We start from the raw sequence: 21,707 nt of genomic DNA, 5'->3' as shown, positions 1-21,707 counted from the left end.
TGACACCTCCAGACTCCTCTGTCCTCCTCCCCTCTACTCATTGTTCATCTCATCACTTCCATTACCCACTTTCCATCTGATCTTCACCCATTGGCCACCCCTCTGTGGCCCTTACCCACTGCGCTACATCTCACCCCCCCTCGCCAATATAAACGTAAACCCTTTCGCGAAGCGCCAGGAGCTCACATACTTCGCTGCGATCGTAATCGGATAACGTTTCTTTTTTGACCCGTGTTTCCCGTCGCTCTGCAATATGATTTTTTTTATTTATGTTTAAATCGAAGAAAAAAAAAAAAACGAATAAACTTTTTGACGCCGTTAAAAGCGATTCGAAAATTTCCATCTTTTTTGTGACACTGTTGAACGGATCGTTTTTCGTAGGCACAAGGTTTGTTATTGAAGGGTTGGTTGGCGGGCATTATGGCGGTTGCTATTCATGTCAACGCGGTTTGCGCTAGAGAGAGTCCTATTCTTATAGTCTGAGAAGATCTGTCTTTGTTGTTAAATCTTTTGCCCCCCCCCGGCGCCTGTCACAGAACCTTCTGCATTGAATATTAAAGCCTGACTCCATTGCTTTTGCAGGTTTCCAGGAGGTGGACATGCTTGGATTCCTCAGGAGGACTTCAGCATCATACCATGGTTATATGCGGAATGAGGTCCAGCTCCCGCTGTAAGCGCTAGAAACCCGGGGCTACGGTCACATCGCCGCTCCCCTCTATTTCTGACCATTAACAAAACAAATAGCCCTGGGCTCCCTGTTTATGAATGGTCATGAGGGCAGTGGAAAGACAACCATAGGACTTGGGTCTAGTGCTTACAGCCAGTGCGGCCAGGAAAGTACAGATGGGCATAGAAGTATGGCAGTGAGGTCCTCCCGGGGAACGAGAACGTTCACCTGATGGAAAACTATGAAGGTAATCCTGCCGAAGTTCTGCTTTTTAACAATTTTTATCGGCCCTGATCGCGTTACTAAATAGAGCTTATCAAACTCTCTTTTTCTTTTTAAACTCCTTTAGGGCTCTGCAGAGCCGGGGACGCTGAGATGGAGGATCGGAAGCCTTTACTGGGTAAGAAGATCGCACATGCGGTCACCAAAAAAAAGCACAAGTATTGCATTGTAAAGTGATTAGATACATGTCTTCCAAGTTGTATTTGTTTTTGTGTGGGGCTTCCAGGGTGACTACAGGTGAAGGTTCTTTAAGCATGTGGCTTTCAGGGTGGTCATAGGTAGAAGTTCCCAAAGTGGGGTTTTCATGATGGTCAAAGGTGGAAGTTCTCCAAATGTGGATCTTCGAGGGGGGCCATAGATAGAAGTCTTCTAAGTAGGGGGCATCCAGGGTGGCCTTAGTTGGAAGTCCTCCAAGTAGGGGCATCCAGGGTGGCCTTAGTTGGAAGTCCTCCAAGTAGGGGGCATCCAGGGTGGCCTTAGTTGGAAGTCCTCCAAGTAGGGGGCATCCAGGGTGGCCTTAGTTGGAAGTCCTCCAAGTGTGGGGCTTCCAGGGTGGCACTAGGTAGAAGTTCTCCAAGTGTGGGCTTCTAGGGTTTTACACAGGTAAAACTTCTCCATCAAGGCCATAGGTGGAAGGTCTGAAAGTGTGGGGTTTGCAGTGAGGCCAAAGGTGGAAGTTATCCAAGTCTGTAGCTATCAATGGAATTTTCGGAAGCGTGAGACTTTCAGGGTGGGCATAGGGGGAAGTGCTCAGAGTGTAAGGCTTTCAGTGTGGCCATTGGTGGAAGTTCCCCACGTCTGATACTTTCAGGGAGGCAATAGATGGAAGTTCTCCAATTGTGGGGCTTCCAGGGTGGTCATAGGTAGAAGTTCTCCAGGGAGTCCAGAGATGGAAGTTCTCCATTATCTGGGACTTTCAGGGAGGCCATAGGTGGAAGTTCTCTGAGTGTAAGGCTTTCAGGGTGGCCATTGGTGGAAGTTCCCCAAATCTGGGAATTTCAGGATGGGTACAGGTGGAAGTTCTCCAAGTGTGGGGCTTTCAGGAAGGCTATAAGTTTGAGTTCTTCTGTGGGACTTCCAGGGTGGCCATAGGAGGAAGTCTTGTATGGTCATGTGATTCTGGTTCCTGTGATTGCCCCCTGTTATATCATTGTGTTCTATGATGGAAGTTTGTCACAGCAGCGAGACAGATTGTGCAACTGATTTACTACAAGGTTACCTTTTGGTTCATAAATTCCTTCCTAAAATGCTATAAAGTAACACTTCGATAGAACAAAACGTGACCCTGACCATGTCTTGTTGTGCATCTGTTTTGGGTGGAAATCTGTTGGAGATCTATCACATTTGGTTGCCCAGGATTACAGGCCCAGATTTTGCAAATAAACAGGAAACGTAGACTTTGCAATGCTTGATTAAATAATAATGTCCCAAATTTGCTTTATAAATGCCCCTAAGTGACAGGTTATCCTCACACCTAAAATTTGGCAAACAGGGTTGTGACTTGACCTGGGAGCTCATGCTTGTCCACGCCGTCTCAACCATTGGGACTCTGTCATTTATTAACCATATAAATTTAGCTTGAGGCTAAAGGTTTAGCGGTAAGGCTCAAGTTAAAGGTTACACTAAGGGGTCAGGCTTAAGGGCTAAGTTTGAGAGGGTTATACTAATGTGGAAGGGCTACCTTGCAGTTAAGGGGTCTATTTATAACATAATATCATTGGCTGAATGTTAAAAGCATTCACCAAGTTAAAACAAGTTTTGACAGGTCATTTGCTTAGTATGATGATTTTCTATGATCATCAGCTCCATAATGCAGTATTTTCGAAACTGAAATATTTCAGAAAAAAAGCAATATGTCCACTAGATGGAGCTGATGATCATCGTAAATCAACATATTGGACAAAATACAGCCAGAATTTGTGATGGCTGGGTGAATGATTGTGACTCTCGTCCAACAATTTTTTCTTTATAAATAGCGTGTTGGGTTTAGTGGTTAAGTGTTAAGCTGAGATAAAACTTTAATGGTTCAGGATTACAATTGCTTATCAATGCCCATCTTGTTTAGGTATAAGTCAAACTCTTGTGTTTATTGAGCTGGCTATAAGGAGAAATGTACTGAGACAATTGGAGTCCTCCATTGGTGGACTCCTTCTACTGGCCTTCAGATTTATCTCAGAAACCTAGCTTCCTCAGGCTTATCTTGGGATTCTAGCGCCTTCAGGCTTATCTCGGGAACCTGGCTCCTTCAGGCTTATCTCGGGAACCTGGCTCCTTCAGGCTTATCTCGGGAACCTGGCTCCTTCGGGCTTATCTCGGGAACCTGGCTCCTTCGGGCTTATCTCTGGAACATGGCTCCTTCGGGCTTATCTCGGGAACCTGGCTCCTTCGGGCTTATCTCGGGAACCTGGCTCCTTCAGGCTTAACTCGGGAACCTGGCTCCTTCAGGCTTAACTCGGGAACCTGGCTCCTTCAGGCTTAACTCGGGAACCTGGCTCCTTCAGGCTTAACTCGGGAACCTGGCTCCTTCAGGCTTAACTCGGGAACCTGGCTCCTTCAGGCTTAACTCGGGAACCTGGCTCCTTCAGGCTTAACTCGGGAACCTGGCTCCTTCAGGCTTATCTCGGGAACCTGGCTCCTTCAGGCTTATCTCGGGAACCTGGCTCCTTCAGGCTTATCTCGGGAACCTGGCTCCTTCAGGCTTATCTCGGGAACCTGGCTCCTTCAGGCTTATCTCGGGAACCTGGCTCCTTCAGGCTCATCTCGGGAACCTAGCTCTGGTTATTTTGTAATCTGAAAATCTGGTATAAAGGAAAAGCAGAGAACATATTTTTTTGCCTACAGATGGAATCAGGAGCAGAGCGAAGAGGAGTCCGAGTCCACACCTCTCCTTCACACCTCACTGCCTGCAGAGTATTAAACAAGAAGTTGAGGATTCTCCGCACAGTTGTGCAGAAGATGACTACAGAGACCGGTGTGAAGATACAGACTATTACAACGCGGCCCAGCAGTACTTCAAGGAGGAAGAACAGGAAGAGTATGGCACCCACCAAGAGGACCAGGTAGACCCAATGCTCTCCACAATTTTGAGTAATTGTTTTTTAAATATTCAAATGTAAAAATTTGGAGGCTAATACAAATTCTACTGTTTAACCCTCAGCTAGATGATGACGGTCATGAGGTGGCGACGCAGACAGAGCAAGCTGGTGAGATGCAGATCAAAGAGGAGCAGGAGCCTGTGGACATTGATGATGGTAAGTGAAGCTGCAGCTTATATCACCTTAGTCTTTGAAAATGGTTGGCTTGGCACAGTATGAAGGAAACCAACACTGAAAAGAATTTAGTACACTTTTTTTCCCCCCTCAGGTGCCAATTAGAAATGAATAAAATATCCTCTCCATTTCAAAACTTTCAGTTATAGAAGATTTGGTTGAGCGAGTCATCTGGTGTTTTATATATTTTTGGGTCTCCTTCAGTAAAATGTCTTCTTTGTTGTTTCTGGTTTTGCCCCTAATATTTTTGGAGTTTGAGTATGTTCAACTACCTTGGGGTGTTCCCACGCTCCTGTGGAAATTCAATATAAAAGTTGAAGCACAACTCCAGCCAGGACAGAGCAGACCAAAGTTACAATCTCTGTCGGCCTTCTGTTGATCTCCACTTGGTAGCAATTTGGGAGAGCAGCTGATAAAGGTTACCGTTGAACGGGACAAATCTGATCAAAACTGTTGTGTATTAGGTGAGAGAATTTTTAAATACAATCTTCGGTTTTTATTGCATACTTATTTAAGACTTAGGTAATCACTGGGTCCCTCTGCTTTGCAATGCAGGTAGATCATGGCTGGTGGGAGGAGCCAGGAGGATGCTGTACATGGCTTCCTGAAATCTTTACTGCACCCTGCCTCAGTACTTATTTCAAGAGCCCTCAGCCATGATGCATTCAGTAGGCTGGCTGCTGGGAGGAGTTATGCAAATATCAAAATACCTTGATGGGAGGATGTCAGTCTGGAGGATTGGGTGTTCCTCGACAGGCTGCATTTGCATGCAGACCACCCTAGCTACCACATGCGATGTTAAGCCTCCATGATTCAAAAACTTGAAATCCAGTATATAGGTATAGGCCATCTATGTACTTTCCAAAGCCCAGCTGGAAAACACCCAACCGGCCTTGTTGCTAGGATGTTGCTAAGAGACTCCTAGCTCTTACTTTTCACCTCTGCCATCACAGGAGGGAGCTCTGTCTCTGATTTAAACCCCCTCACACGCGCTTTCTCTCCCCAAGGCCTTAGCTCTCAGCTCAGTGTTTGAGAACTCGCTCCTGTGATGGATTGTGAAGGTGAACAGCTGGGAGTGTGTTAGCAACATCCTAGCAAGAAGGCGGGACAGGATAATGCAATCTCTGGGAGTTTTTCCAGTTAGGCTTCAGGAGGTATGTAAATGGCCTACACTTCATAGCAAGGGCATGATGTAACTTTGGTCAAAGCGGCACAGCTTGTTTTTATCTACAGATGCCTCTTACCTGTATAGGCAGTTTTTTGGTAAAGGTGAACCATGCCTTTAACTTAAGATTGGAGTTGAGCCAAAGCTTAACTGTTCCTTTTTCACTCCAGGCTATGACATGAATGATCAAGATTCTTGCGATTCAGCCACGACATCCAGAGCTGGATGCCTGCCAATTGACGAGTATGGGCAACTAGCAGACAAGCCGAAACAGTACATCTGCTCAGAGTGCGGCAAAGGGTTCAGCCTCTACTCCTATCTCACCAAACACCAGCGTTGCCACTCGGACGAGAAGCCTTTTACCTGCATTGAGTGTGGCAAGTGTTTCCGATACAAGCCCAGCCTGGTTGCTCACCAGCGCGTCCACACAGGCGAGAAGCCATTTTCCTGCACGGAGTGCGGCAAGCTTTTTGTTACCAAGTTTAACTTGAAGGCCCACGCCAAGGTCCATACTGGAGAGAAGCCAGTGGAGTGCCCGGCATGCGGTCGGTGCTTCAGCAACAACCCGGCACTGGTGAAGCACCTCCGGATCCACACGGGCGAGAAACCCTTCTCTTGCACCGTCTGTGGCAAGGTCTTCGCCAGCCGTTCCTGCCTGAACGCTCACCAAGTAATCCACACAGGCGAGCGCCCGTACATGTGTGCCGAGTGCGGCAAGGCCTTCGCCAACCAGTCCAACCTCATCTCCCACCGGATTATCCACACTGGCCAGAAGCCATACATCTGCCCGGAGTGCGGACGAGGCTTCGCCAACCAGTCCAACCTGGCCAAACACAAAATGACCCACACGGACCACAAGCCCTTTGTCTGCATAGAGTGCGGCAATGTCTTTGCCAGGAAGGAGGGCCTGGCCAAACATTTCGAAAGGATACACAAGAAGAAATTAGAATTCTGAGGATAAAAAAAAAATACTTTAGCAGTTTTCTGAATTCTGGTACGTGTAATAACCTTGGCGCACACTCCTGACGATTTTCTCCTCAACTTGGCCTTTTTTTTTTTTTTGGAACAAGAAAAAGCAGAGACTGGTTGATGAACATTTTAACCAGGTCATCCAAATCAGGAACAACATTTGAGCAAGAACGCAGTTTGAATCTGGTGATGACCCGTTTGGATCCTGCTTTATTCAGTTTTATTCCTGCTTGACGGACAACTTGCCAGTTGTTTCGTCTTCACTTAAAATGAAAAATGTGAAACTGGATAACAAAAAAAAAAAAACATTCAGCAGTTTTACTCCATTTCCCAGAGAGGGCAGGATAAAAAAAGCACTGTGCAATGCCGACATTCATATGATCACAAATGAGAGGAGACAAAGGCAGGTGGCATTAAAAGGGATCAAAATCTGAAGAATCCACCTTGGGATACATACAAATCAGTAGCTCTCTACAGCTTCCTCCTCCTGCATTTAAAAAAAAAAGTGTGAGTTTGAGGACTAAGGGCGCGTGTGCGAGCTCTGGGATATTTTATTCTTCTACTTTATTCTTCTACACAGTGGCCGCTTTTAACAGCCGCACAATGCTGCAGGGGCAGACAATTTACTTACTGGTGAGAAGATCCTCATGGACAGAACGTCCCGACAGACTGCTGATGACTTGGCTTAATGAATTTTCTTTTTACATATTGGAGGTAAAGGCGGCATGGGAGGTTAGGTCATAAGAGTTTGATATTACGCACACTTTTCAAAGTTGAAGGCAAAACCCGGCCGTCAAGTCGAACGTGGTCTCCTTCTGATGGCTCTTCTCTACTTCTCCTGTTACGGAATAGAGCAGGAACTTTTACTAGTCTACCACCTCTTACTGCAACTTCATCGTTGCACCAGACTCTCCTTCAACCTAATCTCCTAGCTGGGTATTATGGAGCACAGGGTGGAGGAGGCCACTTTTTACAAGACTTCAGAAACCCCTCGGACTAGAAAAATACACTAAAATGTTCATTGTTGGAGAAAAACAAGTGCCACGATTACATTTCCTCCTGTTTCTCGATGTTCTGTCTGCTGCTAAAAACGCCAGGTGCACTTTAACTGCTACTAAAGATGGATGTCTGGCCCATGTGCATTTCAGTGGCAGAAATTTGCCAGCATGCTGGAAATCCTAATCAGTGGACAGATCCTTCTTATGGAGAGAAGCTCGGCAGCCATGATTTGTTCCCTGGTACATCTAAGAATTATGGCAACCTAATCATCTGCGGAACCATCCAAAATTCTCCGCTGCGCCTGCACAAGTTGGCCCGGCGCCTCCTGATTTTTATTGCCCTTTCTCAAGAAACAGCTACATTTGACACACATACGCTTCTTATCTAGGACATTTTTAGCTTTTGTATATGAATATGAATTGTGAGAGGAGACCCCTGTGTTAAAGGGTCAAAAAAGAGTGCACAAGTATGAAAATGTCTATTTTTAAAAAAAAAATAATGATGGTCGGCTACAGACAAATTTACTGTAACAAAGGGTTCGAGCTCCAAGAGCCAGGCAAAGCCACCGCTCAAAGGTCCACAGTCTACACACGTCTGTAGGCACTGATACTGGCCAAATGGAGCATAGCTGTGCTCCCTACATGTCACAAGTGAAGAGAACGGTCGCACGTTAACATCAACATTGGTAAACCTTTATTGTTCTGGACAATGACACAGAATGTCCGCTCAGACCTTCCTCACTCTGACGTATTTCACCCAGAAAGAGCGTAGTCAAGAATGACTATGCCCGTTCCAGGAGAAATACGTGAGTACTGGCTGAATGGAGCTCACTACGCTCCCCACGTTTCACAAGTAAGGAGACCAGGCACGTTCTGATGACGTCAACATTAGTAAATCTTTATTGTTCTGGACAGTGACACAAGGTATCTGTCCAGACCTTCCTCACTCTGACCTATTTCACCCAGGAGGGGCTTAGTCATGCATTACTCCTGCAAAGGGAAGAGTCATACTTGAGTACTGGTCTATTAGAGCTCAGCTGTACTCCCCACGTGCCACAAATAAAGAGACCGGCCGCACTCTGACATCAACATTGGTAAACCTTTATTGTTGTGGACAATGACAGAGTGAGGAAGGTCTAGGCGGACAGTCTGTCATTGTCCAGAACAATAAAGGTTTACCAATATTGTTGACATCAACGTGCAACCAGTTTTTTTTACTTCTGGCACACGGGAAGTGCAGCTGCGCTTTTTTCAGCCAGTACGCATTTCTCCTGGAATGCGAATAATCATACTTGACTAAGCTCCTTCTGGGTGAAATACATCAGAATGTGGAAGGTCTGGGTGGACAATCTGGGGTTGATTTACCAATACTGGTGAGTGCAAAATCTGGTGCAGCTTGCATAGAAACCAATCAGCTTCCAGGTTCTTTTTTTATCAAGGCTTAACTGAACAAGCTGTATTTAGAAGCTGATTGGCTACCATGCACAGCTGCACCATATTGTGCACAGACCTTCCTCGTTCTGACATATTTCACCCAGATGGAGCTTAGTCAAGTATGATTATGCCTGTTTGAGGAGAAATGCGTGAGTACTGGCTGAATAGAGCACAGTTCCACTCCCCACATGTCACAAGTAAAGAGACCTGTTGCACGTGACAACATTGGTAAACCTTTATTGTTCTGGATAATGACACAGAATGTCTGCCCAGACCTTCCTCACTCTGTCATTGTCCAGAACAAGGGAGACCAGCTGCACTCTGATGACATCAACATTGATGAACCTTTATTGTTCTGGACCGTGACACAGAATTTCCGCTCAGACCCTCTAACATATTTCACCCAGAAGGAGCTTAGTCAAGTATGACTGCCCATACCAGGAAAAAATGTGTAAGTGAGGAGGGTCTGGGTGGACCTTCTGTGCTAGTATCAAGAATAAGGTTTTATCAATGGTCATGTCATTGGAGAATGACCAGTGTCTGCTTGTTTGGCCTTACAAAGGTCAGACCACCCAATGCTGCATTTTAAAGCAAACCAGTCAAGATAGGGCTTACACAAGATTTCGAGTACTTGCTCCTCAGTGAGTTTAACTGTGCAGGCATGCTACATAGGACGAATTTGTAGCCGGGAGTCAACATCGGTCGATAACCAAGTCTGCCTGACCTTGTGCTGGTAAGTCATACTGCCCTCACGGCAAATGCCAGGACCCCGTTGTCCCCTCCCACCCTAATTACCAGGACCCTGCTGCTTAACCTGTGTAAAAAAGATGTGTGTACTTTTTTTTTACGTTTAATTCTCTAGTGCCATGATCCCCTGTGTCAGTGAGCGATGGCTGCTGGGGAGAGATGGGAGCGATTGACAACAGCTGGAAATTCCAGGCGCCAGGATGTCAATCATAGGTTCCCATAGCCCAGCTGTTGTCAGTGCTCCCTCCTCTCCCCTGCAGCTGCTGCTCACCGACGCGGGGGAGGCGGAGCTGCAGAATCATGTGACTGAACTTAAAATAAGAGCACAGGTCTTTTTTTTACACAGGATAGGTAGCAGGAGGGGGAGTGGACATTTTTAAGCATAGTTAGTGTTGGCCAGGAATTCCATTTTAAATGACTGGATTCTGCTGTGTGCACTTGGGTTGGGAGGCAGCTTATATTATCCAAATAATGCAAGTCATTTGACATTAAAACATATCGGACCTTGGGAGTAAAAGAGTGGGGGGGGGGGGGGCTCTCAATGCTGACTCCCAGCTCCAGAGTTGTCCTCAGACAAAAGAAAGTAAAGCTAACCTGTCAGGTGATGGAACCTTTTGAAGGATCTTATTTCAGAAAACCCTAAAGACACCGACCATTTCTGTGTGAATCATACAAGCCCATCCAGAGAGCGCTATCAAGTCCTATGTATATATATCTAATTTACAATGTTTTTACTATTTATAGAGGACTGTTGGTGATCTTTGTCTTTCACACATATTGGATACAAATTTTTCAGTGCTACATGGTGGTGGAGAGACCTCAGATCAGATTGTGCAAGATGGCAACTAGTAATTCAACTTGCATTGATTTTGACTCCATTGTGGTACCCTGATTGAAAAGCCTCCCTCCCACTCACGCTTTTGTAGCAGAGCCACTCAAGTTGCTGGCCTTTGTGTCCTACGTATATTCCTAGGTAGAAGCTGCTAGATCAGTGGTTCTCAACTCCTGTCCTCAGGGCCCACTAACAGGCCAGATTTTAAGTATTACCTTTAGGGAGATGCAGACTAGAATACTGAAAACACTTAGCAGCAAATGAGATCACCTGTGATGTATTTCAGTTACCTTGCAAACCTGGCTCGTTAGTGGGTCCTCAGGACAGGAGTTGAGAACCACTGTGCTAGATGGCTCACTGAAGGTTTTATGTGCCTAGTGCCCTCTAGTGGATTCGCCATGCATAGAAGCTCAACCGAGAAACCAAGCTCGGTTTCATGCCTTCTAGCCAGGGTCATGGGCAGTGGACACATTTGGGGATTACTTTTGCAGCAAAGGTCTTAAAGAGTTTTCCTGATCAGCTTTGGGTTGTCTCTCAAAACAGTTGTAAGTGCTCTCCTTGTGTTTCCCCAAAAATCATTTAAAGAGATCGAAAAGTCCTGCAAAGGGGACCCCCACCCCCCTGTACAAGGTTCCTTATCAAGAGAAAACTTAGCGCTGTTTCCAACCTCTGGCCAGTCTGCATTGGGAGTCTGATGAAATCTGCTGTAATCCTCCTTGCCTCTGTGTGACAGTTAAGCCATCTGTGCCGATAATTGCTCTCACTCCGCTTTTATTTGTATCATGCAAAGTGTGTCTTTGTGAATAAAGGCTGGAAATCGGATCCAGGTGTGTGTTTTGTTGCACATAACATCTCAAATAGAGCAAGTCACAACACAATGTGTATGTGGAGGGGGATATGGATCTAGGTCAGTGGTTCTCAACCTTGGGTGCCCCCTGGGGGGGGGGGGTGGAATGATGATTTGCCAGGGGTCCCCGAATCCTGGGATGTTCCACCCCCCCCCCCCCCCCCCCCACACACACACAAAGGAGTAAGAGCAGGAATAAAAATAGAGAATACATGGAAGGGAGTGTAAAAGAGGGGGAGGAACAAAGAAAAAGGGAGAGAAAGAATAAGAGAAAGTACAAGAAAGACGGCTAGAGAGAGGGAAAGGGGGGGCAACAAATTACACACAATGACATAGAGAGATAAAAGGGAAAGAAAGGAGAACAAATATAAAATCCTAAAATGTACCATAAGAGATTTTAATACTGTACGAGTGGAAGTGACTCAGGGAGCGCTAATTGTCCATGGGTTAGGGGCGCATATTACTTGTCTTTCCTTGGGTGCTGACAATCCACGCTACGAAAATAATTTTACTGTTAGGGGTCCCCACAATATTGGGAAATTGTATTACCTAGAAGGTTGAGAACCACTGATTGAGGTGAATGGACAGGAATACGGTGCTGGGAGGCAGTAATAAAGTAACATTATGACAGGTCTCCTTTAAAGTGATTGTAAAGAATAACATTTTATAAAAAAAAAAAGTCATATTATACTTACTTGCTCTGTGTAATGGTTTTGCACAGAACACCCCCTGTCCTCCTCGTCCCGGGTCCCCCCACCGGCGCTCCTGGCTCCTCCCCCTGCAGAGTGCACCCCAAAGCAAGCTGCTTGCTTTGTTCTTGAGCCATGTCCATTAGACACACCGTGCTCACGAATTGGTCCTGCCCCTGGCTGTGATTGACAGCAACGGGAGGCAATGGCATGCAGGGAAAAAGCCACTGCTCTCATGCCTATCACTGGATCGAGTTTGGGCTCAGGTAAGTGTAAGGGGGGAGGACCTACATGCAGAAAGTTTTTTTTAACTACTTTCCTGACACTCCCACATGTAAAAATCATAATGTTTTTGCTAGAAAATTACTCAGAACCCTCAAAACATATGTTTTTGTTTTTTTAGCAGAGGCCCTAGAGAATAAAATGGCAACTTTTTTTGTCGTACGATATTTGCTCAGCAATTTTTCAAACTGTTTAATGCATAAAAAACACACTAAAGTTAGCCCAATTTTTTGATGTAATGTGAAAGATGATGGTACGCCGAGTGAATAGATACCTAACATGTCATGCTTTATAATTGCGCACACCCGTGGAATGGCGCCAAACTTCGGTTTTTAAAAATCTCCATAGGCATCGCTTTAAAATGTTTTACAGGTTAACTCTTACCTGTAAACATTCCTTGTAATAGGAATAGGGCGTGACAGGTCCTTTTTACAGAGAGATGTGGGGGTCTATAAGATCCCACATCTCTCCTCTAGGCAGGAAAGACTGATTTCAAAAAAAAAATCTAACGATTTTGGCCCTTCCAGCCGAGTACACAGAGTACACGGCAGTGTTTACAGCTGCTGGGCCGGACGTGACATCATAACGTTGCGCCCGGCCTCCGAGAGTCATAGAGACCGCCAGGGACCATCTGGTCCTTGGTAATTTCTATGGTGAACTTCCGCCGCCGGTGGATTCCTTCTCCGGCTCGCACGGGCGAGCCGACAGAAGCGCCAGAGGGCGGTGGAAGTGGGGAGACGTACCCTCCAACCGCCTGTAGAAACAATCAAGCGGCTGAATAGCCGCTATCGTTGTTCTTACCGTGCAGGGAATTGCCGGCAAAAAAGAATGATATCTGGATGATGCCTGTAGCAGCACCCATCATTCACATATCCCCACTCAAAGGCCAGGATGTCATAGGACGGCCTTGGGCGGGAGGTGGTTAAAATAAAAAAAGTCAGCCTTTACAACCACTTTTAGGCTGGGTTCAAAGATATGCAAATTGGATGTTTTACACCGCATCCAATTCGCATAACATCCGAGTGACAACGGCTTTCAGTGGAGGCGGTTCACACATGTGCGGGGCGTTTTTGGGTCTGGTTCAGTTGCGAGTTTAGGTGAAAAATTTGCCCCTAAGGCCTCATACACACGGACGTTTTTAACAGCGGATTTTTTTTTTATTGCTTAAGAACGCCACTCCATGTTATTCAATGGGCTCACACACACCATGGCGTTTTTGAGCTGTAACAGGCATGGTCGTTTTTAAGCTCCAAAAGAAAACCAAGGACCAGCGTGTTCTGAGACTCCAGCGCTAGAGCTGTTTTCACACAAGAAAATTACATAGAACCCCCAAACATTATATATGTTTTTGGTCAAATTTTGGTATTTAAAAATTCCCATAGGTGACGTCTTAACATTTTTTACTGCTTACATGTTTTGTGTTACAGAGGAGGTCTAGGGCTAGAATTTATTGCTCTCGCTCTAACGTTTGTGGCGATACCTCACATGTGTGGTTTGCACACCGTTTTCATATGTGGGCGGGACTTACGTATGCGTTCGCTTCTGCGTACGAGCTCAAGGAGACAGGGGCGCTTTAAAAAACATTTTTTATTGTTAATTTTACTTTTATTTTTTTAGTTTGACGCTTTAAAAAAAAAAAAAAAATGGATTACTTTTATTCCTATTACAAGGAATGTAAACCTTCCTTGTAATAGGAATATGGCATGATCGGACCTATTTACAGTGAGATATGGGGGGTCAATAAGACCCCATATCTCACCTCCTAGGCTGGGAAGCCTAAAATAAAAAATAAAATGATCACGGCTTCCCAGCCGAGGCGGCGCTGTTATTTGAATGCAGGGGCCAGGCGTGACGTCATAACATCGCGCCCGGCCTCCGAATGATCATAGTGACTCCGGCGACCATCTGGTCCACCGGAAATCTCTATGATCATTATCCGGGGGCCGGCTGATCCTGTGTCTGACTCACCGATGGAAGCGGAGAGTCGGTAGAAGCACTGGAGGGCCCGAAAACAGCCGCTATGATCGTTCTTATGGTGCAGGGAATCGCTGGCTGAAAATGCCGATATCTGAATGATGTCTGTAGCCTCAGGCATCTTTCAGATATAACCCCGGAAAGTCAAGGCCGCCCCAGGACGTCCACCCGGTGCAAAGTGGTTAAAAAAAACACACCTTAGCTCTTTCAAACAACGTTAAATGCGCATTGATGCCAAATGTAAACGATAATAAAATCGCATTTTTAACTCTGCTTTTTTTTCCCCAGGTGTTGTTACTAGCTTTACAGCCCCCTTTTTTTTTTTTAAATGCCCGTGTGTATGAGGCCTAAATCGGTGAACAGGAAGGCACCGAACTGCAAACTGCAACTGGACATATGTGAACCCAGCCTGTCACTTGTGAATTCCTTCCTCTCCTCTCAACGGTCTAATGACATTTTAAAATAAAACCTGTTTTCAATACATCCTTTTTTTTTTATTTATTTTTTTTTTTTTAGACCTGGTGATGTCATCACTGGGTTTCTGTGCTTCTCTATTCAATGCAGGCAGACCACGGCTGGTAGGAGAGACCAGCAGGGTGCATTAGGTAGCATTCTGAAAACATCACAGCACCCGGCCTCAATATTCCTCTCAAGGGGTCTGAGCGGTTTGCTGACTGTTGGGAGGAGTTATGCAAATATCAACATTTGACATTCTGAAGCCTCCCTACAATTATTTTATATATGCTGCGATTCTGCACTTGCCAAATATGCTGCAGAAATCTCCCTCCACTGAATCTGACTGCAACCATTTTAACTGTGGGCAGCTGAAGCTGTTACCTGTTCACTTCCTCAATTTACACAAAGGCACACCTCCAGCTCTCATTGGTCCTCTTGTGACTCACCCCCTCCCTTCCTGGCAAACTCTCACAAGAGTGAGAGAGAGCTGTGCATGATGTCATAAGCCTAGGCTTTTTACCAGACAAGAAACAGGAAGTGGGCTATATAAGGTATTTACTGGCAAAAAAATAAAAATAAAATGTTTTACTATTGAAAGTTAAAACGACAAGGGCAGAAGATTTAATAGATGGAAAGTTGAAAAAAATTGCCAAAATTCTGCTTTAAGTGACACTTGTGGATTGAACCAGAACTGGCTGCAACCATTCTGTATTTGCGCAAAGGATAGAGGGGAAATCATTGTCTTTCTGACATCAGTAATTTCGGGTGTCTGGCTGGCCCAACATGGTGATCATGCAAAGAATTGGCACATGGGTGGCCTGTATTACTACGAATGTTCCTATTCTTGCAGTTATGTTTAATGAACATAAAAAAAAAGAAAAAATTGATTTTAGATCTTTTGAATCTTTTAAATATAGATTTCTCTGCTTGTGACACCTAATCATCCCCTGGGATTAAGCCTCTGGGCTATTTTTTTTTTGGGGTGCGTTAAAGTGAAATTTCACCCAAAAGAGGAAGTTTGCATCCGCCTCCCCTCCACTTCCACATTTGGCACTTTTTTTGGGGGGTGGAGCTAGTACCTATTTTTAACAGGTACTCGCTCCCACTTTCCGGTCAGATCACTGCAGCAATCTGTGGAGAAGTTTGCCCCCCCCCCCCTCCTGATGCACCAAAACCTCCCAAAAATCAGACGTTTCTCAAAATGTTTGCTGTAAGCACTATGGTGCATTGTTGATCGTTGTGCATTGGGGTGCTACTCAAGTGGCACCTCCATCCATGTAACCTGCATTGCCGCACCTTAACAAAAAGCCTACGTATAACTAAACATATATACAGTATCTCACAAAAGTGAGTACACCCCTCACATTTTTGTAAATATTTTATTATATCTTTTAATGTGACAACACTGAAGAAATGACACTTTGCTACAATGTAAAGTGGTGAGTGTGCAGCTTGTATAACAGTGTAAATTTGCTGTCCCCTCAAGATAACAACACACAGCCATTGATGTCTAAACCGCTGGCAACAGAAGTGAGTACACTCCTAAGTGAAAATGTCCAAATTGGGCCCAATGAGCCATTTTCCCTCCCAGTGTCACGTGACTCGTTAGTGTTACAAGGTCTCAGGTGTGAATGGGGAGAAGGTGTGATACATTTGGTGTTATCGCTCTCACTCTCTCATACTGGTCACTGGAAGTTCACTATGGCACCTCATGGCAAAGAACTCTCTGAGGATCTGAAAAAAAGAATTGTTGCTCTATATAAAGATGGCCCTAGGCTATAAGAAGATTGCCAGGACCCTGAAACTGAGCTGCAGCACGGTGGCTAAGACCAAATAGCTGTTTAACAGGACAGGTTCCACTCAGAACAGGCCTCGTCATGGTCGATCAAAGTAGTTGAGTGCACGTGCTCAGCGTCATATCCAGAGGTTGTCTTTGGGAAATAGACGTATGAGTGCTGCCAGCATTGCTGCAGAGGTTGTAGGGGTGGGGGGGTCAGCCTGTCAGTGCTCAGACCATACGCCGCACACTGCATCAAGGTGGTCTGCCTGGCTGTCGTCCCAGAAGGAAGCCTCTTCTAAAGATGATGCACAAGAAAGCTGGCAAACAGTTTGCTGAAGACAAGCAGACTAAGGACATGGATTACTGGAACCATGTCCTGTAGTCTGATGAGACCAAGATAAACTTATTTGGTTCAGATGGTGACAAGCGTGTGTGGGGGCAACCAGGTGAGGAGTACAAAGACAAGTGTGTCTTGCCTACAGTCAAGAATGGTGGTGGGAGTGTCATGGTCTGAGGCTCTGGGGAGCTACAGTTCATTGGGGGAACCTTGAATGCCAACATGTACTGTGACATACTGAAGCAGAGCATGATCCCCTCCCTTCAGAGACTGGGCTGCAGGGCAGTATTCCAACATGATAACCACCCTAAACATACCTCCAAGACAACCATTGCCTTGCTAAAGAAGCTGAGGGTAAAAGTGATGGACTGGCCAAGCATGTCTCCAGATCTAAACCAATTGAGCATCTGTGGGGTATCCTCAAACGGAAGGTGGAGGAGCGCAAGGTCTCCAACATCCACCAGCTCTGTGATGTCTGTGAAGAGGACTCCAGTGGCAACCTGTGAAGCTCTGGTGAACTCCATGCCCTAGAGGGTTAAGGCAGTGCTGGAAAATAATGGTGGCCACACAAAATAGTGACACTTTGGGCCCAATTTGGACATTTTCACTTAGGGGTGTACTCACTCTTGTTGCCAGCGGTTTAGACATTAATGGCTGTGTGTTGTTATCTTGAGGGGACAGCAAATTTACACTGTTATACAAGCTGTACACTCACCACTTTACATTGTAGCAAAGTGTAATTTCTTCAGTGTTGTCACTAAGCTAATGCCGATGGGTTAAAACAACTGCCTTTCTTTTGGGTGTGAGCAGTAATGAGAAAAGTATAACTATACAACGGTCAATTGAGTTTGAAATGTATAAAAGGGAAAAAGTGTGTTTTGGAGATGTACTTGGGTGTTTGTGGGTGAAACATGGGAGGTACAATCTCTAATATCACACCATACAAAACACACACACACACACACACACACACACACACACACACACACACACACACACACACACACACACACACACACACACACACACACACTATATTGCCAAAAGTATTGGGACGCTTGCCTTTACATGCACATAAACTTTAATGGCATCCCAGTCTTAGTCCGTAGGGTTCACTATTGAGTTGGTCCACCCTTTGCAGCTATAACAGCTTCACCTCTTCTGTGAAGGCCGTCCACAAGGTTTAGGAGTGTGTCTATGGGAATGTTTGACCATTCTTCCAGAAGCGCATATGTGAAGTCAGGCACTAATGTTGGATGAGAAGGCCTGGCTCACATTCTCCACTCTAATTCATCCCACAGGTATTCTATCGGGTTGAGGTCAGGACTGTGCAGGCCAGTCAATTTCCTCCACAACAAATTTGCGCAATCATGTCTTTATGGACCTTTCTTTGTGCACTGGTCCAAATCATTTGGTGGAGGGGGGATTATGGTGTGGGGGTTGTTTTTCAGGGGTTGGGCTTGGCCCCTTCCAGTGAAGGGAACTCTTAAGGTATCAGCATACCAAGACATTTTGGACAATTTCATGTTCCCAACTTTCTGGGAACAGTTTGGGGATGGTCACTTCCTGTTCCAACATGACTGTGCACCAGTGCACAAAGCAAGGTCCATAAAGACATGGATGAGCAAGTTTGGGGTGAAGGAACTTGACTGGCCTGCACAGAGTCCTGAACTCAACCCAACAGAACATTTGGGATGAATTAGAGTGCAGACTGCGAACCAGATCTTCTCATCCAACATCAGTACCTGACCTCACAAATGCGCTTCTGGAAGAATGGTCAAACATTCCCATAGACACACTCCTAAACCTTGTGGACGGCCTTCCCAGAAGAGTTGAAGCTGTTATAACTGCAAAGGGTGGGCCAACTCAATATTGAACCCTACGGACTAAGACTGGGATGCCATTAAAGGTCATGTGTGTAAAGACAATACATTTGGTAATCAATGTCTATTTCATCCACCTATCTAGCACATCCTTGTGTGTCCCAATACTTTTGGTAATAGAGTGTAGCTTCCATCAGAGAGTTCATTCATGGATTTACATACATCAGGTATTCCAAGGTTTTATTTAATCCAAGAATTGTCTGGGTGCCTTGGAGACTTTGAAGAAGAACTTCACTATTATGATAAGACAGACAGCACAGGTACCTTTAGAAACCTACAGATTCTTATAGATACACATTTTCCAGAATCACGTCATGCACACGATCAATATTTTTGGCAGATACTGTGATGGGCCTTTCATATCTTGCAGCGTCTTCAGCTGAAAAATGTGCACACCTTTTCTCCATCATTGAGTATGATGGGCACTGGTTGCCCAAAGTTTCCATCATATGCTTATGAATTTCCTTCAGCGTTTTCTTCTTCGGGACGAGGAACCTCATGATGACTCGTAATTCAATGCTTGTGAATTCCACCTTCTTCCCCACCAATGGTTCATTCAATTACCCGCAACAATTGAGAAAATAGAGCTCTAATCCTCCAAATTGCCAAGAAGTGTCACTCTTTACAACTACGATAAAAACATTTATGTCACATGTTGGGAAAGGGATCAGGCCAAGAACTTTTTTCAGCCCACTCCCCGTAATTTCAGGCTTTTTATTCTTTACATACCTAATTTCTCTCTTTCCTCCCCGATTCTTCACGGTGGCCATTTTCACTAATGGCGGATTAATCCATCTCCCTTTACTTCCTGTACCTCCAGGTCTGCCTCCTAGAGCATGTGACAGGAACCTTCCAGGTTGCAGCTGTGAGGCCAGGGTTACATCACCAGTGCCTCACTCAACCAGGAAGTTTAAAGACAGTAGTTGTAAACAAAAGCACAATATGTCTGTTGAACCGCTTCAATACCGGACACTTTCACCCCCTTCTTGCCCACGCCAGTTTTCAGCTTTCAGCGCTGCTTTGATTGACAATTCTGTGGTCATGCAACACTGTACCCATATGACATTTGTTTTCACACAAATAGAGCTTTATTTTAGTGATATTTATTTACTGCTGTTTTTATTTATTTCTTGCAAAACAAGCGAAAAAAGACTGAAGATTTAAAAAAAAAAAAAACAACAACGTGGTTTTCTTTATTTCTGTTATAACATTTTTCAAATGAATAATCTTTCTTCATAAATTTAGGCTGAAATTTGTTCTGCTGCATTTCTTTAGTGAAAGTAACCCAAATCAGTGTATATTATTTAGCCTGTAGGAAAGTTATAGAGTCCACAAACCATGCGGTATACAGTCAGTATATCTGAAAATTGATCAGTGCCGATGTACTGACGGCCTATCTCATTCATTTCTTGAGGCTTGAAAATTCCAGGACAGTAAAAATACCCCCCGAAATGACCCCTTTTTGGAAAGTAAACAGTTCAAGGTATTTAGTAAGAGGCATGGCGAGTTTGATGAAGTTGTCATTTTTTTTGCCACAATTTTTTGGAAAATTAATAAATAAATAATTAAAAAAAAAAAATCTTTTATGATTTATTTTTAACATTTTGTACATACTGTAACCAGTGCAGTACAGCGTCATCATAGAACTGGTGTGGCAGTGATTAGGGACACTGACTAGTCACAGTATGTTAAAAATAAATAATGTTTTATTTTATTTTTTTAATATTTCTTTTTATTTTGTATTACTTTTTTTTTTTCATACAGTGACCAGAGCAATGCAGTGTTACCATAGTACCACTGTACTACTCTGGGGAGGTGATCAGGATTTTATTTTATTTATACACCATGACTGCTTATAACTGTGAATTTTACAGTTATAAGCAACCATTTTTTTTTCTGAATGAAAACTATTCATTAAGTGTTTCAGCTAACCACATGGTACAGCTAGGCTGTGATTGGTCCTGCCTGTACCGTGTGATCACTGTGACCAATCACAGAGCTCACTGCAATAGTACACAATGAAAAGGCATGAATCAAAGCCTTTCATTGTGTACAATTGTCATGTGATCTGCTGTGATTGGCCACAGCAATGAAAAGGCATGAATCAAAGCCTTTCATTGTGTACAATTGTCATGTGATCTGCTGTGATTGGCCACAGCGATCACACGATACCAGCGGCGGGCCGCTACAGTAATTTGTTATCAGCTGTGTCCAGTGGATAGATCACAGCGGGTGATGGATCGCACCGGAGCACGGCCTGATCCTGGGGTTAAAGCCCATCTCTGGGCAATAATGAAATTTAAATTGTGCAATGTCCATCAGTTACCTTACTCCCTTAGTCTTAATTCCACACACCCGTACCTAAGCCATCCTGCAGTGTATTGGAAAAAAAGACACTGCTATGAGCAAAATGAATTTCATGCCTTGGAGACCAGACATTTTTCTCTGCCTGTTATCTTCTTACGCACGGGTCCTCTCACCGCCCCTGTAACTTCTCCTACCTCTGGAGCCCGTGCAAGAGGACCTGGTCACTGGAAGCTTAACCTTCACCAAGAGGATGTGTCTGTACCACATAGGCAGTGATGTGGACCTCTGAAGAAGGACCCCAGGAAGTAAACATGACTCTGGCTTCAGGTAAGTAAATTGGGCATTTAGATAATGTTTATTTATTTATTTATTTATTTATTATACCAGCAATTAATTAGAAGGGTTGGCCAATGCCCTGGCGTTTTGGCTTTACCTAAAGAAAATAAGATGATTTCATGCCAATGTGATTTTGGGTGTCATTGTGAGCAATATACCTGTTGCAGAATTTCTCTTATTTGTCCTGTCCCGTTGGGACCCACCAACCCCCGTCTGTTCTTAATTGTCATTTGTGTCCCTGTTAGGGAAGATCCCCCTCTTTAATTGTCTGATCTCTCCAGGAATGAAAGTGAGGGAAAAAAAAAAATCAACATTTTGCGTTGCCACATGAACAGGACCCTTGTTCTGGTGACTAATGTCTAAAAGGGGTTTTGGGCCCACTCAGAGAAAGACCTATACCGGCTAGAAGGCCTGCCTCAGGTATTGTACAGGGCCCTTTTTACATTTATTAAT

At 44.7% G+C, this 21,707-nt stretch overlaps 2 protein-coding genes across 2 annotated transcripts in view; one reads left to right on the top strand and one right to left on the bottom strand.

Moving 5' to 3' along the window:
• LOC143956160 (uncharacterized) overlaps nucleotides 1-21,707 on the bottom strand; it is a 482,654-nt gene that overhangs the window by 221,275 nt on the left and 239,672 nt on the right. The window lies entirely within an intron of this gene.
• The window catches only part of LOC143955420 (uncharacterized), a 77,202-nt gene that overhangs the window by 32,248 nt on the left and 23,247 nt on the right, over nucleotides 1-21,707 (top strand). The window contains exons 9-12 of the mRNA XM_077465470.1: nucleotides 1,017-1,067; nucleotides 3,791-4,008; nucleotides 4,107-4,200; nucleotides 5,554-6,330. Of these exons, the coding sequence (XP_077321596.1) occupies nucleotides 1,017-1,067; nucleotides 3,791-4,008; nucleotides 4,107-4,200; nucleotides 5,554-6,330 (1,140 nt within the window). The remainder of the gene's footprint in view (nucleotides 1-1,016; nucleotides 1,068-3,790; nucleotides 4,009-4,106; nucleotides 4,201-5,553; nucleotides 6,331-21,707) is intronic.

This window comes from Lithobates pipiens, unplaced genomic scaffold, assembly GCF_037356315.1.
Source record: "Lithobates pipiens isolate NorthernLeopardFrog02 unplaced genomic scaffold, aLitPip1_a1.2 Scaffold_35, whole genome shotgun sequence".
Taxonomy (NCBI): Eukaryota; Metazoa; Chordata; class Amphibia; order Anura; family Ranidae; genus Lithobates; species Lithobates pipiens.
The sequence above is the reverse complement of the archived record's forward strand: the minus strand, read 5'-3'. Positions and strand labels throughout refer to the sequence as shown.